This window comes from Centruroides vittatus, unplaced genomic scaffold (assembly GCF_030686945.1).
Source record: "Centruroides vittatus isolate TY-2023 unplaced genomic scaffold, ASM3068694v2 contig_349, whole genome shotgun sequence".
In the NCBI taxonomy this organism is placed as follows: Eukaryota; Metazoa; Arthropoda; class Arachnida; order Scorpiones; family Buthidae; genus Centruroides; species Centruroides vittatus.
The window spans coordinates 974,037-992,850 of record NW_027122172.1 but is presented as its reverse complement, the minus strand read 5'-3'; the positions used below and the strand labels follow the sequence as shown (position 1 = coordinate 992,850).

Genomic DNA, 18,814 nt, shown 5'->3' with positions numbered 1-18,814 from the left:
GACCATGTGGAGACGACAAAGAGACGAAGGAAAGGAGGAAAATTAGGACCGAAAAGAAAAAAGGAAGTTCAAGTGTATTTTTGTCCCCGTCTGTCAAGGAATTTTTGTTCTAGTGGTGAAATTCACATTGTTTGTGATCGAGAAGAGATCCACCAAACATCGTATATATCGCACCAAAATAACGCCGTAATATTTGGGTACCCCTTTCTTTTTTCATTCTATCCTCTACTTTATTCTTCTACATTTTTTTCCATTATCCTAAATTAGTTATAATTAGTTATAAGTTTAGTTTATAAGATATATATATATATATATATATATATATATATATACTTGTCGGAAAGAGATTTTTTTTTTTGTTTTGCTGGCATCCTACCAAAGTTCCTGTATCTTGTCACGTGAATTAAAGATTTTGTTTTTGAAAATCCCAGTTTCTTTGTACTCGGTATTCACATAACTCACACTATTTTATGTATTATTATTTATTTATTTGTTTATAATATGTACTTTTTTAATCAAGTGATTTTATTTGTGTAATTCTATCTATGTAAATGTACAATTAAGAGATATCTGTTTTCAAAGCTTCTGACATCAATAGAACATAAAAGTTGTTCCAAACTTTTATTTAGTTGTAGATGTTCGATTTGCTTAATGTTGAAACTTGACCCAGGCTACTAAATATGGCCAAAAACGTTTGTATATAAAAGCGTTGCTGCTGGAAAAAGTGTGAATGGCATGATTTATTACACATAAGTTTCAGCTTACATATTGAAAAAGTACAATCTGATTAAATTAGGTTTAGATTTTATGAAAATTATGTATTTACCATTATTTTTCCTACAAGTAAACTAGAATAAAGAAAATAGTATTCTTATAATAATTTATTAGATTAAATAAAAAAATTGCTAACTGCTCAGAAAATAACAGAAAACTTAGAATTAATGTTAAATTATTTTTAATTTGATAATTTGAAAACTTACCCCTTGTTATATTCTGAGCTTCACTTCCAATTACAACATCAGTTGTGAATTTGAAATCTTTATCATATACTCCAGTTACAATATGTCTAAAGTCAATCTTCATTTCAAATGTTTTGCTCCTACAGACATAAATAACACTTTAAATTGTTCTGAAGCTGTATACAAAATCATAGTAAAGTCCTTATACACTCACATAAATGACAAATGCAGATAGCTATATTTACAAACATGACATATATTTATAGTAAAATGCCTCTTCACTACAAGATGAGACTACTTGTTGCTTCCCTAACGGTAAAATTCAGAAGTTTGTGCTCCTACGTTAAAAAACAACTCACAATATGGAAAAAGTCAATTACAAATTTGTAAATCACAACCAATTCAATACAAAAGGACATCCTGTGTCTGTGTGTGGCTGTCGGCCATAATATTGTATATATGTATTTATTAATTTAAGTTAGTTTTAGCCTTTTCCTTTGTTCCCACTTCTAGAACTTTCCTTTTCCAACCCTTTGACCTGCTGGTGGGATTACCATTTCTGAGAATTGGAAGAACAAAAGAAGAGATAAGGCCCTGGAGCTGGTGAAACAATAGGACAGGACATTCTTGGTTGAGCTCTTGAGGAGAGAAGACGTGGGAAGATAGTGCTCCAGGTCGCAAGTAGGATGGCTGGTGACTGCAAGGAGCCAAGAAATCTATAAAAAAGAATTCCTGATGGTAACTGTGAAGGAAGATACTAAATTAGTATTGGACAAAAATCTACAAAAAGCACAACAACTAAAGTCTCGTGGAAAAGTTCAAAGTGGTGTCCAACCCAAAATTGTGAAGCTAAGAAAAATTCCAAGTATTTCAATCTTCCCCTTATTCTATCAATCTTCATCTATTACCTTTCTTCTTCCTTACTTATAAGTTAGTATATAAGTATTAGTTGTAAGTTTCAGCCCACATATAGTTGTTGCACTAATATATTTCATTGTTTGTTAAGCCAGCACTTAATGCCTTTGTGTAAAGAAAGTATTTGTAGAGTTGGGATCTGAAAGAACCTATTTGTAAGCAAAAACAAAATACTTTGTTTTGGGAAGTCTGTCGAGTATTTATTGTACTAGTCTATGCTGGTCTATGTACCTGTCGCAACGAACATCACATGTGAATAGCATGAAATGCTAATATGCACATCAAGCACAGATGGTATAATATGAATTTCTTGTATGTTTGTTCACATGTTCTCATTCATTTCTGTTTATTTACATATGGATTTCCTATTTTCCTATTTCTTCATTCTGCATTCTTTACTGTGAGTCACATGTGCATCACTCACACAAGTCAGTGTATAAGGACTTTACTCTGCACCTTGTATGTGTAATATATATATCATATATCATTAAATAATTTTCCTCATCAAGTTTGTGAAAATTAAAATAAAATTATGTATAACTCCGGTTTACTTGACGCTGTTTAACTCGTCACTACTGGATAAGTCGACATACTTTTGCTGCCCCACACTCTGATAAGTCGTCACCCCTTCCTGAAAAATGAATTCACTATGCACGTGTGGTGCAAACTCATTTTTTTCAGGAGGGGGAATAAATTTATTTATTAATATATTATTAATATATTTAATAATATAATAATAATATACAGTAGAGACTCGTTAATCAGAACCCCGGTAATCGGAACGATTTTCAGTCGGACTGCGTCGTGCCGAATCGAACGTTTTTGATACTAAATTTATTTCTAAAGTATAATTTTCATGTTTTTATATTCTTCAATATATTTATTTTGTTCGTACAAAATGCAGAAATAATTTTTAACGATAAGATAGCCTCGATTATTATTATAAAAATTTTCGTTTGGCTTAAAATTGACGAAAATTCAACACGAAGCGACAACGCAACGGAGAAAAATTCAACACGAAGCGACATGCAACGGAGAAAAATTTGAACATCGGACAGGTTAATATATTTATTCGTACATAATCGGTAATCGGAACAAATCACTAATCTGAACAACCCCAGTCTCCAATTGATTCCGATTTTCGGTTCTCTACTGTATTATTATTAATATTAATATATATATATATACACACACACACACACATATTAATAAAAATGCCTTAATATTTTATGTATTTTTATGTATAAAATAATAACAGATAAACAAAAAGAAAATATACAATCTACACCAATTTTTCTCACACTAGAGGCATTAAAAAATCTTAGATGTTACTTGCCAACAATTGACAATTGAGAAGATGATGTTTTCAAAGTGTTCGTGATGGTTGAAAAAAAAGTCGAGACAGTTAAGTGCTCGAAACAAACAACACTAAACGAATTTTTCACTTTTACATCTACAGAGTAATTGTAAATGGAGGACACAATGTATTGTAAGCCTATACTACTGTATAACACACTACTGCATTTTCCTAATTGTACTTTTGTGGTTTTTTTCTAACTTCGCTTTAGTCGTCACATCGGATAACTCGACATATTTCCACTTCCCTTTGGGGTGTCGACTTATGCGGGCTCGACTGTATAATTAAATATATACTGTATATATAAATCATCTTCATCTCTAAATCAAATTTATAGTTAATTCAAACCAAATAATCTGTCAAATTATTGGGCAATTATATGACTAAGTTAATGATTATAAGCTACTGTTATGTATGTAAACCTCCAGGGGATAACCCACACTAAATTGCCCCTTGACCTAGTTAGGCGACCCTGCACCTCTGACCTTTGTCGTGTTTCTTTGTCTTTGGTCAGTCGTGCTTTAGCTGTAGTAACACTTAGACCTGGAGGCACAACGTTACGTTGTATTATCACATAGTTACATTTCTATTATAATAAAGTTAATTATATATGTTAACAAGTAATTGTTTATTTTACGGACACAACAATTGGTGACGAGGATAAAATTGGCGACAAAGATAAAATTGGCAACGAGGACAAAAAGAATATAAAAATGAGTGAACTTATGGAATTAATTTCAACTCTAGATGTGTTTATCAGGAAACTACAGAGTCAGTCGGTGGAGACAAAACCAGAACTATCAGTTCAACAAGTTCTCCAAACACAAGCCTTATCCTTCGAAACTTACAACGAAACGTCTGAGACCTTAGAAAACTATTCCCAATGACTGGATAACTTTCTTAAAATCAAAGGACTAACCAAAACAGACGTCATTACTGAAGAAGCTAAAATAATGATATTAATCAATTGTCTTGGACCAAAACATTATCAGCTACTGACCAACCTAATGGCACCAGAAATACCCTCTAGGCAAACCTTTGCTGAATTAATGAAGTTGCTACAAAATCACTTAACACCCAAATGAGATATCCTAACAGAACAGCATAAATTTTTGTCCAGAGTACAACATAATGGTGAGTCCATTTCAAATTTAGAATATAACACAAGATGACAGTGTAAAGTTTTATTTTCTAAACACAAAGTTGAGTTAACATCAAATTCAATGTGGCAGTATGCCATTTTATATATATTAATTCAAGTATAGTTTTAGTTCTCTCCTTTGTTCTTTGTTTCTTCTTGCTTCCAGAACTTTCCTTTCTAACTCTTTTCCCTTGGGTGGGATGACAGATTCTTGGAACCATGGAGAACAATGAAAGAAAAGAGGCCCTGAGGGCTGGTGAGAGAAGGGAAGGACATTCTTTGCCCCAGACCTAAAGGAGGAGAGACGTGAATGTGGTGCTCCAAGTTGTAAATGGCAGTGACTGGAGAATTTGAGAGAGTTGGAGAAGAAAGTTGATTTTATCGTAGTTATGATAAAAGGTGTAGCAGCTAGGTGCAAGGAGAAACTTAGTGAAGAGGACGATGAGAGGCTCTTCAGAAAAGGTCAATATGGCATCCCACCTAAATTGTGAAATCCAGCAAAAATCCCTGGGTATTTCATGCTTTACAAAATTCTAATTTCCCAAATTCTCTACTCTCCCTATCATCATCTTTCTTCCCTTAGTTTTAAGCTAGCATATAAGTATTAGTTACAGTTTTTGGTTATAATTTGTACTCATTTGTCGCAAATGGTATACCTTTTATCATTCCCGCTATTAATCATTATTAGAAGCCATGTTGTAATTGTTGATTTCGGAGTTGGAATCCATAAAGAACTTGTTCAAATATGCAAAATAAAATATTGTTGCTAAATATTCTTGTCATGTTTCCTTTGTTGGTCTACATACATTTCACGTGAACTTCACACCAATATACATACACGATATTCAGAGGGTATTCAAATATTAAAATGCTTTAGGTTCCGTTACATTCAGACATTTCATCTTTGTGAAACAATTATGTATTAATTTAATCCACAGATGTTCTTACATGACAATCCTACTGCCAATAGACAATGTAAAATACAGGGGAGAGGAAGCACTAATACACGAGAAGTTCCTCATATTTTCATGTTGCATAATCACTGTCTTCTCCTGGTCGTCTCGTTGATTGGAGCAGAGTCCGTTGAATTTCGTTACTCTTCCTCTGCACGGTTCTGTTGTCACTGGTCGCCTTCACGTTCCTCTGGTAATAGCACCAAAAATAAAATAGAGTTGTTCTCTCAACCACGAGTCATTATATACCTTCTCCTGCTCCCCCACTGGGTATATTACCCCTCCAGGCTTAACGAGCAATGGAACATTCTAAAAGCTTATAAACAAAGGCTTCGTAACTGACAATTTAATTTTATATTCAGAAATGACAAGTGATTGTCACAACAGCATAACTGCCTACCTCTAAACAGACTAATTAGTTTCTAATCATTAACTTAGCCACATAACAGCTTGCTAATTTGGCAGATTGTTTGATTTTAATTATAATTGACAAGACTTATTTAGTTAATTGAATATTTTTATCCTGTAATTATCTAAGACATTGCCAATGTATAAATGAACATAATTTTGCATTCTATATATACATAGTAATAGTTTAATTATTCTTTGTATAAAATTATATTGGTCTCATTGACTTACTCACTGGCATGAAATGCTAGAGTAAACACAGATTTCTTTCTAAAGTAAATTGTCCAGTGTAAAGAGAACCTATAATATATTATATTAAAAATACAAAGTCTTGTAAGAAATTAAATGTTTTATGTTCTGTAAGGTGTTAAATGTCAGTTATCTGTAGAGCAAAATGGCATGCATACAATCCATTTCAAGTTTTTAATATGTACTGTACACCTATTAATTTGTTCACATTATCATAAATTATGTTTTCTTTCCTTTTACCATTAATCACCATTCCCTCTAAGACAAGTATTGGGTATGAGCAATGCCAGATGTGCAGGAGGGCTTTACAGGAAACATTGATACAAAGAAAGCTGGAGTTATTGTCATTTCATTATTTAAATCATATCTGCTATTAGTCTAAAGTCACTGCATTTTTTTAATGTGCCATTCTTAAAAATTACTGCACAATTATGCAGCTGTGTTACTTAGAGGGAGCCATCCTATTAATCATTAACATTTATTGATATGTACAGTACATTCAATACGTATAAATAATATATATGGCTAATAATTGTTCAAAGAATTGTTTTAAATTATGGAAATATGTGGAGAGTTTCACAAAGCAATGCAAAATTCTGAGATCAAGCAATCAAATGCAAAGCGTCTATCATTAATTAAATGTAAATGAAAATAATTTTTGAGTAACTTTTTAATACTCAATTTGAGTTTAATAAATGTTACTGAGAGTATTTTGTCTCCTGGTCTCATTCTTTTGAATTATTTTGCTTTATAATTCATTGTAATCTCAACAGAATAATGCTTTGAATCTTCATCTTGGATTGTGAATACAGGTAAAAGAAAATAGAGTGCATTAATCTCATTAATAAAATTTACTTACTCATTTTTAAATTTCACATTAACATGATGCCAATAATCATTTGATAGATGTGTACCTTCACTTATGGTCCATTTGTCAGTCTGGCCATTTGAAGTCAATACAATGATAAAAAATGCAGTGCCTCTTTGTAAATAAATCTAAAATATATAAAATTATTAATTGTTTTATTTTTGTATTTAACTTAAATTAATAAGTAAACTTTTGTTTTACTTTATCTAGTAAGATTGGAAGAATTTGGAGAATTAAAACAAACAAAAAAAAAGGTAAATATAAAAAAATGAACAAAAGTTTAAACTTAGAAGTCAATTTTTACTCAAAATAAATAGGGGTAAAAAAGTTGTGTTAAAAAAAAATAGGACAGTTTTTCATAATCAAAGAAATGAAAAAGAGAGAGAAAAAATAGCAAAAAGGCAGAAGGAATATGTAGTATGGCATAGAATTATACCTCCAGCAATTTGAAAAAACTGTAGACCTATAAATTCCTACTGTTGTCTATCCATCTGTCTGTCCTTCCTTAATCTCAAGAATGGAGTTAGATACATGAAAGTCAAGACCAGATATAGAAAGGTTAGGGGCAGAAGGCCCCGATTAACGATATATGAACTTCTGATGAAAACCAAAAGTTACATTATTTCAATTTAATACTTTTCCCCTGAAAGCAGTTAATAAATGATCAGCATAATTCCATTGCTAATGGAAAAGTATGATGTACTACTGTACAGGGTCAAAACACTATAGTACTAATTTGAAGTGGAGAGCATGTATTTTAAATAAATTAAAAATATGATTAAAAATTGCAGCCAAGCATTGTGATAATATCACAATAAATAATTACTTGTTCATCATTTTTCTTTATTTCTACTTGACACATCAACTCATTGTCCTTTATTCTGTATTCTGGACCTTTCCTTCCTTCTAGGCCACAAGCTAGATCTATTAAGGGTGGAAGCAGATTAGTATGCCAGAGAAAGGAACTGCCCCACAATATGTATCGAGACGTGTGTCGTTCTTATATATTGTCGGCCTATATTGTTGTTATAAAAATAAATTGTTTTCTTTTGATTTCTTTAATGTTATCATTGTAAATTATCATCTCCTTTAATGTATGCGCGGTTTTATTTGTAATCGATAATTGTAAAACAAAAAAAAAAATTTATTTTTTGTTTACTTTTGGGCAGTTTTTGCATGGCAGCACTGGGTTGGTGATGGGGTTGATATGTATGGGGTGCAGGACCGGCACAGGGCATTCTGGTTCCGGACTTTCAGCTGTGAGGAGTGTGTCGTCCTTTGGGGAGCTGTAGATGTAACTAGTGAATTTTTCTTTGTCCGTTGTGTTGAAGATTGGTGATCTGGTAATCCGTCTCCGTCGGCAAAAGGAATAGTGAAACAAGGGATAAAGTTTATATACGTGAGTTAAGTGCCTGCTCTGCAATATTACTAAGTAGACATTTTTCGTTTGTTGGATTTTTTTTGTTTCATGTACTTTTCGCTAAAGGACTCTGTGAACCGCCACGTGTTGTGCACCCTATTGTGTTGGATAATGTGTATATCTGTATATATGATTTTGTACATAAAGATTAGTTTTAAGTGACTGCCTTGCTTCTCTCTCCTTGTGGTAATCCGAATCACCCATTACCTGCAATTTTTTTTTACACTATGGATCTTCACAGTTTTCCACACATGAGACCATTAGGGTCAGTTTTTGTTTTGTTGGTTTATAGTGTGTATGTTAGAAGTACTAGCCATGAAAGTAACTTCCATGATAGCAGCCAGCAAACTAAAAAACAAAAAAAGGAATAGAACAAAACATGGCTCCACAAAGAAACCTGTCAAGGGACCAAAAGACGAGAACATCAATGATGATTGGAGATGAGAGAAGGTCTTTATTTTGTCTCAGTTTACTATTATTTGACTGGAATATTATATACATATATATAAGGAAATGATTTACTGCTAAATACCTAATAAACAAAGTTCCATATCTTATTGTTCCAAGCAAACTTTTTATCATTACATGCAAACATTTTCACATGTATTTTGTTGGAATCAATGATTGAAATTATCGTTAAATGCTATATGACATCGTTATGTACAATGCATTGTGTTGCAGTAATGTTTTGTGAATATTTTTTTGTTATGTAATAAAAGATTGGTGGTGCTGTTGACCCCTCGGGCAGCCATTGGTGGCAGTGACCTCGTTTCACTCTCTGCTAACCTTCCGTGAGTCAAGACAGGGTAATCTTTGTGTATTCTTCGTTTCTTTGTTACATATCCAGTTATGCAAGTCTAACCATTTTTTACTAATCTCTAACAAGCAACATTAAGTCTAACAGGTTATGGGCCCAGTTATAGTAACGACTAATTAAGCATAAGGAAAAAAGGGTAAATTCAAGAGATAACATAAACTGATATAAATTTATGTAAGAAGAATATTCGGCGAGAACACAAAAGACTTCACAATGGCGGACAAAAGTTACGTTGCCATCACTAAATTAAACAACAACGACTATCACATTTGGAAATATAAGATGGAACTACTGTTGATAAAAGACGAGTTATGGGAAGTAATACAAAAGGAAATACCCTCGGATCCTGGCTCATCTTGGTTAACAAAGGTCAAAAAGGTGCGCACCATGATAGGCCTCCTGACGGAAGACAATCAACAGCCATTAGTAAGAAAGGAAACTACAGCTAAAGGAACTTGGAAAGCCATAAGGAAACACCATGTTAAGTCTACACTATCGAATAAAGTTTACCTATTGAAGAAAATTTGCAATTTAAAACTAGAAGAAAATGGCGACATGGAGATACACTTGGCCAACATGGAGGAATTGGTTTATTGTCTTATGGCACTGGGAGAAACTCTAGCTGAGAAATTAAAGATAGCATTATTACATAGTCGCTTGCCAGACAGCTATAACACTAATAACAGCACTAGAGACTCATCCAGAAGATTTAACTCAAGAGTTAGTACGTAATAAATTACTTGAGGAACGCTCAGGAAGAAAGACCTCATCAAATGAAGAATATGAAGTAGATAAAGCATTTAAAGTGGGAACACGCCCAGTAATTCAGAAAAGGAATTTGCTCAAAAGTTGTTATTTTTGCAAAAAAACAAGGACATGTAAAGAAAGAATGTAGGAAATATGCAACGTGGAAAGAAAAGCATCCAAATCAGATCAACAAAATTTATGCAGTGTGTGATGAACAGCATCTGGAAAAGGAATCCTATGTATGTTTTAAGACAGGAATGCAAAAAGAGATTCATCAATGGTAGGTAGAGTTGGGAGCTTCGTCACATGTATTGTGAGAAGTATTTATTCACAACCATTAATAGTGAACATAGAGAAAGAGTGATATTAGCCAATGGTCGAGCTCTATACACTGAAGGTAAAGGCAATGTAATGATAACCTGCATGGATGAAAATAACAAATGACGTAGAATATGTATGAAAGATGTGCTATATATACCACATTTTAAAGGAAATTTAATCTCAGTCAGAAGACTAAAGAGATTAGGGTTTACCATAAAATTTGAAGAGTATATTTGCTCTATCCTGAAAAACGGAGTAACGGTAACAACAGCAATGGCAAACATGTTTGTATGAGCTTGATAAATCTTATAAAACGCTTACAGTAGTTAATGATATGAAGGAATGCATCCACTTGTGGCATAGAAGATTAGGGCATCCTGACATAAACTCTATAATTTCGATGCAGAATAAGCAATTGGCTACAGGAATAAATGTTCAGAAATGTCGCATATTTAAACCTTGTGAATATTGCATCGAGGCCAAAATAACTACTAAGAGTTTTCCAAAGAAATCGAAAACCAAAACTTATCAATTAGTTGAATTAATATGCACAGACGTTTATGGACCAATGCAAACGCAATGCTGAGAGGCAACAAATACATTTTAACCATGATAGATGATTACAGTAGGTACATCGAAATATATCTTCTTAAACATAAAAGTGAAGGACCTGATAAAATAAAGGAATATGTTAAATATGTACAAACAAAATTTGGAAGAACTCTTCAATGATTCAGATCAGACAGAGGAGGTAAATTTCAAGTACCAACTTAAAGATGTTCTTTAAAAATGAAGGTATTTTATGGGAAACTGTGGCATCTTATTCCCCGTAACAAAATGTAGTAGTAGAAAGGAAGAATAGATATCTGACAGAAATGACAAGATGCATGTTAATTAATGCTGAACTATCCCATACTATATTGCCTTTAACAAGACCAAAACTAGGCACACTCCAAACTCTCTTAAAAAGGAGGACGGAACTTACACCAATAGCACTAAGGAAACCTACAGCTATATCCTCAATGCTCTCTTCCTGGGTGACAACCCCAACGAGGATACCCTCCACCATAATTACATCAGGACTAGTAGCATGACAGTGGATAAAGCAGGTGATGACAAAGCCTTTTCAATGACTGAGTTAGCCACTCTTTTTAGGAAGATCAATACTAGGAAAGTGCCGGGGCCAGACAAAGTAACAAGGCAGATGGCTAAGAGGGCCTTCAGGGCCATCCTGGCCCACTTTCTGGTGATTTACAATAAGTGCCTCCAGATGAAATACTACCCTGACAGCTGGAAGATTGCAAGGATTAAGTTGATCCCAAAATGACACACACCTACTACCTCGCAGGACTACCGTCTGATTTCGCTTCTTTCTATACTGGGCAAAATTCTAGACTCTCTAATGGCCAGAAGACTACAGCATCACTCAGAATCCATCAAAGTCCTGCACCCCCATCAGTATGGGTTCAGGAAGCAGAAAAACACTGCATGGCTCTACAAGATCTAGTCAACATTGTTAAAGAGGCCAAGAAGAAGGATCAGCACACCCTGGCTGTTGCAATAGACCAGTGGTTCCCAGGAGATGCTTACGGAACACCAGTGTTCCGTAAGCATCTCCCAAGTGTTCCGCAGATTTAGTTACAAATCGGAAAGTGTACAATCGTATTTGAGCCGCCGAATATCAAAAAATTAAAATCATAAAATTTTCATAAACTTAAATATATATGTACGACTCGTACTTATGGAGTGTACTACTGTTTTGAATAAGATAAAGGCAATGATAAAAACTGAATGAAATATGTAAAAAACATCAGGCACAAGTTTCCCATTAAAGTTATTTAGGTATACCGTATTTTACGGACTATAAGACGCATTTTTTTCTTCAAAAAATTGCCTCCAAAATTCAGGTGCGTCTTGTAGTCCGTAGCATCTTATATGTATTTTATATGTATTTAAAAAAAAAAAAAAAAAAAGCTTAAAAATTAAAGTGCGTCTTATAGTCTGTAGCGTCTTATAGTCCGTAAAATATGGTATATTTTTTCCTGTCTTAGAATTGGCGTTAATAATATGAGTAGAGATTTTGAATTATAACTGCTCAATTCTAATAAAATAACTGATGACAAGCTTATGTATTTCATATTAACTTAAGTAAGTGTTCCGCTGAAGAAAATTGCTCACAAAAGTGTTCCGCATCCTAGAAAAGGTTGGGAACCACTGCAATAGACTTTTGGGGGGCGTTTGACCATGCCTGGTGGCCTGCCATCATTGTGGCCTAAAGGATATTAATTGCCCATCGAATATCCTAGGGCTTTATAGGAGTTTCCTTGGTAATCGCCAGGTGGGGCTGAGCCCCAGAGGAGATACAATCAACAAACAGGTCACCAGAGAGTGCCCCCAAGGGTCAAGCTCGGGCCCACTACTTTGGATAACCATGTATAACAGTCTCCTTAGTCTACAAGACTCGATGCAATCTAACTTAAGAGCTAAGATTATAGGGTTTGCAGATGATACACTGATCTTCATGTCCCACTGCAACCAAGAGGTCCTCCAAAAGGAGCTGAATTTATTGCTTCAAACTATACTGGACTGGTCAAAGAAAAACAAACTAATCATCAATCCGAATAAATGTGAATGCACAGTTTCCCAGGTCAAACCCGCTCAAATTGAAATCGACAATCAAGATACAGAACGAGAGGATAAAGTGCACAAACTAAATTAAATACCTAGAGGTCCAAGTGCACTGTCTTCTGCATTGGACATCACATATGGACTACGTACAGAAGGCAATAACTCTGGCCCATGCCCTATGAATGTGTGGTTGTTCGTGGAGAGAGGCTTGTAAACCCGTGAATGCATGTTACAAGTATGAACACAGAGACTGATACACAATTAAAAGTACTTTTATTTCTCCTCTGGAACACGGTTCTTTCCTTTTCTAATTACAAATAATCTCAACTGAAATAACTTTACTGAGGAAGGGGGATCGCCACATACAAAGAATTACACCTGCGCTCGTAACACAAGCTTTTTACACCCGACTTAAAACTAAACTTATATCTACCTTAAAAACTAAAAAGGAAAGGGGAAACAGATAGATTTAGGAAAGACGGAAAGTATATAGAAACAGATGGAAGGTACCCGGGTCTACGTTGATCGGTATTTTCGCTGGAGTGTATTTCCACAATAGCAGCTGTTTTTCTCTCTTTTTCCTTGTCCGGCTGTCTGCCCTCGACGTTTTTCGATTCCGTCGGTGCTCCCTCGGTTTTGTGTCTATATTCCTTTAGCCTCGACGGTCCTGCAGCCTCCTTTCGATTTTTCCCGTTTCTGGTCGATCGCTGGCTCACACTTCCGTCCTTCTCAAGGTCCAGTAGAAAAGTGTCCGTTCTTCTACCACTTAGTCCTCAGGGCTTCCTCTTTTCTTTTGTTCTCACTCCTCCTTAGTTCTTAGAAGGAGTAATCCTGCCCTCCAGCGATAACGGTTAGATTGTTGAGACAAAGAAGAAAGGAACAAAAATAAGAGAATAGAATGAAGGAAGAAGGAAGAAAAAATATATATATATGTATTTACAACTTATGAACTAAACAAAAAATAAACAAGAAAACAATATGGCTGACGGCCACAGATGATTTGCAGGAACTATTGGGGACTTAGTTACATCAACTCTTCCCTTATTTACCACTGCACCATTGAGCCTGCTGTCCTATATGGGGCAGAGATTTGGGGTCATGCGGCAAACACCCAACACATCAGCAAGAACCTCCAATCTATCCAATGGAGCTACCTCATCACTGTGTGTAGGGCCTACAGAACGGCCCCGACCAATGGGCTGCAAGTGATGGCCAACTCGATCCCTCTAGACCTCAAAGCATCCGAAAGATACTGGTACTTCCAGGTTAGGCACTTCTCCAACCAGGCTGTCCACTTCCAGCAACACCCCGCCTCTGGTCCAGGATATAGCCAACAAAATCCTCAGCCACGACCTCAATAAGCATAGTGAATATAGTTCACTGCACCCTGCCACGGACCCCCAGAGGTGCACCTCAATCCTGAAACCCACGACAGGACTGGATTTAATATCTACACAGATGGATCAAAAGGCCCCATGGGGTCAGGGCTGCTTTTGTGTATTTTGACAACAATCATAGAGTGATGCACAGGCCTATTTCAAGCTGGGCCCTTACTGTACTGTAAATCAAGCAGAGAGCCTAGCAATATTCAAAGCTTTGAAGCATGTCCAAAAGATGGAGAAGTTTGGGGCCAAGAAAGTCATTAAAATCGTTAGCGACAGTAGGGTGGTTCTACACCAGATTCAATCACTGAACTGCAATCTCAAACTGATCAAAGACATTATTCACACAACTTCTTCACTGGCTACCAGAAACATTAAAATCACATATCAGTGGACTAAAGGCCATGCACGCGAGGCAGGAAACGACAAGGCCGACTTTTTGGCCAAAAAGGCCATTGGCAACTTAACCGAATTATCCTTCTCACTCGTTCCACACAGTTGGATTAAGGCCCAGCTCTACGAGTACACATTGAACAGTTGGCAGGCCACGTGGGCCACCGATTCAACAGGGAGGAACACATTTGACTTTTTCCCATCTATAGCCGTGAGGAACAAGCTGAGTCACTATACTCCTGATTTCCACAGTACACAGTTCATCACAGGGCACGGGGGCTTCAGGCAGTATCTGAAGCACTTCTTAAGCAAAGGCAACGGCAGGTGTGTTTGCAAGCAAGGCAAAGAGACTCCAGAGCATGTCCTTTTTCATTGCATGGCTCATTCTACTCACTGGATCCAGCTTAAGGATGCTATGTATTCGCAGGGCTTTCACTGGCCCTGCAGGTGCAAAGACTTTCTCTTCAACAGCAGGACATTTTCTGCCTTCAGAGACTTCATCCGCAGCACTGGGATCATGGCACCAGCCTTTACTGCCAGTATGGACCAGGGTCCAGGCTGGCAGTCTTCTTCAGGGTCCGGCTCTCAATCTTCATGTGTCCTTTTGTCTCCCTAAGCCAGTAGGCCACCGGCTCCCAGGTCTTCCCAAGGATGGGGAAATACTCTTTGCTTGTAGTGATAGCTTCGGCTGTTTCTGATTGTCGTGACTCTCACTGTTTTGTTGCTCTTGGTAGACGAAATGCTTGTTTCGTTAGGCTACCGCTCCTCTCTGGATCAGAGGTTTCTGTATTCTACTACTGATGTCGCGCCCTTGTGCCAGTGGTCATTGGCATGTTGGGTCTTCGTTCTCTCCGAACCGAAGAGCCATGTTTCTTGTATTGTTGTCGCATTTTGTTGTGTGTCTATTGTCGGGCCATTTCGTACTCTCCGAGTTGGAGACCGCTATTGTTGTTGTAATTTACTGCACTGTATTTTCATTTACATTTCATGTATTGTCAATTGTTCTGTAACTCCAGGATGGCACGTTTTCACTGTTTATGTTAGGCACTCGCCTACCCACTGTATTCTTTGATTTTGGATTTATAAACGGAACTCGGTGTTGGCTGCTCATAGATCTACTTTCCTGCTATCCTGTCATTCTTATCCCGTCTTCCCTCTTCCCCCCTTCAACTCTTCTTCTTTCCTCATTTCCAAGGCTAAGCCAATGGTACGGCCTCCTAAACTTTCTTGACTGACGAACAATGTCTTGACTTGTTCGAACAAACCTGACTTGCCGTCCGGGTCAGTGATTTTGTAAAGGTGGCAACACTATACATGATAGTTCTGGATGTTGTAAATTTTCACACTATCAAGATTTTTTCTATGAAAATGGTATGTAGATTAATATTGCTCACCAAATTTATTATTATTAAAGTCAAATGATTGCTGGATTAAATCAGGCTATTGTAGACTCCGCAAGCACGTGGTTTGCGGGTATGAAAGGAAGTGGAAATGAATAGTCGGTAGAAGCGTATAGATAAACAAACAAAGGTTTATTAATTACACACACAAAAAAAGGGGGATTGATCGCCTGATTTAAACAGGCAAACAGCGTTCTTAACAAAATTAAGGATGACAATAACACTATGATTACAACAGTAATTAATCGCGAGACTAAAACTAATACGCGATTAAACCTTAAAAAACTATACAAACATTTACAAGATGGTAGATACCGTCGCCGTATTTCGTGGGACACGTTGTTACGAAATGAGATTCTTCTCGCTGGTTCTTGTTTTTTTTTCTTCCTGATCGGCTGCTCTGCTTCGAATCCTTCCTCTCGTCTCTTCACCGCTCCAGATCCCCGATCCACGAAAGAGAAAAATGAAAATACCTCGACATGTGGAAGTCACCCGTTTATATCTCCCACCATCCGGGAGCTTTTTCTTTTCCTCCCACGTGATCCTCCAAATAGCCAATCAAAAACCACGGCACAGCAATGACGACAACAGACGGTACAGTACACAACAAAATGGCTGTGCATCACATCTAAAACCCGATACAACAACATATACGCGACGCGACATAAACGAAAAAACAAACATATAAATAGAACAATCGAACAAAAAAAAAATACAAAAATATATACATATAGTTAATAGCGGCGAAGCGCTACACTATATTACTGCTACTATTAATAATTAAATACTAAGAAATTTGTAAATTTCTTAGCATTTAAATATTAATTTGTAAATTTTTCACTAGAAGTAGGCATTAGGCATCATCTCTTATTAAATTTAATAATCATAATTAAAAGTATTAAATAATAGAAAATAGTTGTGAATTCAAGTCCTGCTCTGGGCTGATTCTTTTCAGCAGGACTTGGAACTCACAACTGCAGCTTACTACTTAGATGCATTGTCAGCTAAGCTACCTAAACCTCCATCCAATCTCTTGTTTCCAAACATATTTAATTTAGATATAACCATACTAGTTATTACTCACCATACATGTTTATTATTTGTATTAACAAAACTAAAAAAGATTAGGGGGTTGAGAAAATATCAAGGAATCAACAGTCAAAATGTTTAGACACCCCTGTTTTAAACTATAAGAGTATAGTTATTTACCTCCCAGATTCCTCTTCTATTTTCAATTTCAATAAATCCTGATGCAAGAACACACTCTCTTTGCAAAGTTTTAAACTCCAAAGTCATGTCAAACTCTTTGCCACCTGAATGATTTAATAATAATCTTGATTCTTTCAGTCTGAAAGTCAGTGGTATTACATCAACAACAGAACATCCATGTTCGATGAGAAATATTCCATAATGTCTGACTGCTGAATTAGCCTCATGAAGAGAAAACAAGATATTTTTTCTATTAAAATATAACTCTTTTAAACAACCAACAAACTTTTTGTGAGATCTTAATCCTGTAAAAATAAACAAATAAATAGTATTTAAGGCAATGTAACTAATAATAAAAAGTTATTAATTTTCTAATATATATTTATATACTGTAAATGTTGTGTATATTTTTCATATCTTTTTTTAAAAACTATAAATGTAAATATTATAAAATAAATATAAAATATAAGTAAATTACATTGTTAGAATGAAAACTTACTATATATTTTGTAAATAAAGTAAAATTAAGAAAATGTAAATTAAATTCTTTACATACTATAAAAACAGCTTATAATATTTTTTGCCGAGAAAAGAAAGTACAGTCAAGTCTGAAGTTTTGAATGCCTAACTTTTCAATTTGGTTCATGAACAAAATTTTGAACTCATATTTGCCACAGTTGCCATATAATAACTCAGCTGTCAAATAAACTATTCAGCAAGAGCCAGCCACAGATCAGAGAGACATAGATGGTCAACTCCCTGTACTTCCTATGTTAAAGAAAGTTGACGGCCCGACCAATCAATTGTGGTCTTACGCCATATTTTTTTTGTATATTTTATTTGTGTATATATATATGTATATATTCTTTCCTCTTTCCCTTTATTTCTCTACCCTTTGTTCCCTGCTCTCTTTCTTCTGGAAACTTCTCCCATCGGGTGGCAACGAACTGGTTTTAAGACAAAGAAAAAGGGATAGCCTGCAGGGGCTAAAAGAGTGATAGACTGGCCTCTTTTGGGCCGAGACGACGAGCTGTGAGGATGTGTTTAGTGAGGTCTCCAGGAATTTCGCGCCGAGGAGCACGAAGGAGGCAGCAAACCGAACGTTACGGAATCTAGAGAAAAACTCTAGAAATCTGATACAAAAGCTCTTCTGGAAGTCTATCGGAAGAACACGAAGTAGAAAATTCGAACACTACGGTCGTGGAATCTCGTATCGTCCAAGAAGGCCTGAGTTATAGCCACCATCACGAGTTCACTAGCTAAGTTTGGGTACCTGTTCTTGTCTTGTTCTGTCCTATTATCTACATCTTCTCTTTCCCTCTCTAGCATAAGTAGTTTTAAGTAATTAGTTATAAGTTTCTTTTTCGCGCCCCTTCTGTAACGCGTCGCGTACATCAATTCTTTTGTCGCGAGTTTTTCGACTACGATTCTGCCAAGTTTTAAGTGATTTTGTAAAAGGAGTGTCGGAATACAAATGTGTATCGAGAATCCTGTATAATTTAACAAATGCGGGTGAAAAATAAAATAAAGTTGTTAAAATTTCCTTTATCCTCTCGTCGGACTTATTTTTTCACCACGTGCGTTCTACAACACAATGATGGGACTACTGATTCAGAAGTTACCAAGATCACCTTGCATCATTAGACA

General features: G+C 35.7%; 1 protein-coding gene across 1 annotated transcript in view; it reads right to left on the bottom strand.

The window, feature by feature from the left end:
- axo (axotactin) overlaps window positions 1-18,814 on the bottom strand; it is a 178,737-nt gene that overhangs the window by 52,953 nt on the left and 106,970 nt on the right. Inside the window, exons 9-11 of the mRNA XM_067269237.1 lie at window positions 17,168-17,472; window positions 6,842-6,978; window positions 981-1,099 (exon numbers count right to left, since the gene is read on the bottom strand). Of these exons, the coding sequence (XP_067125338.1) occupies window positions 981-1,099; window positions 6,842-6,978; window positions 17,168-17,472 (561 nt within the window). The remainder of the gene's footprint in view (window positions 1-980; window positions 1,100-6,841; window positions 6,979-17,167; window positions 17,473-18,814) is intronic.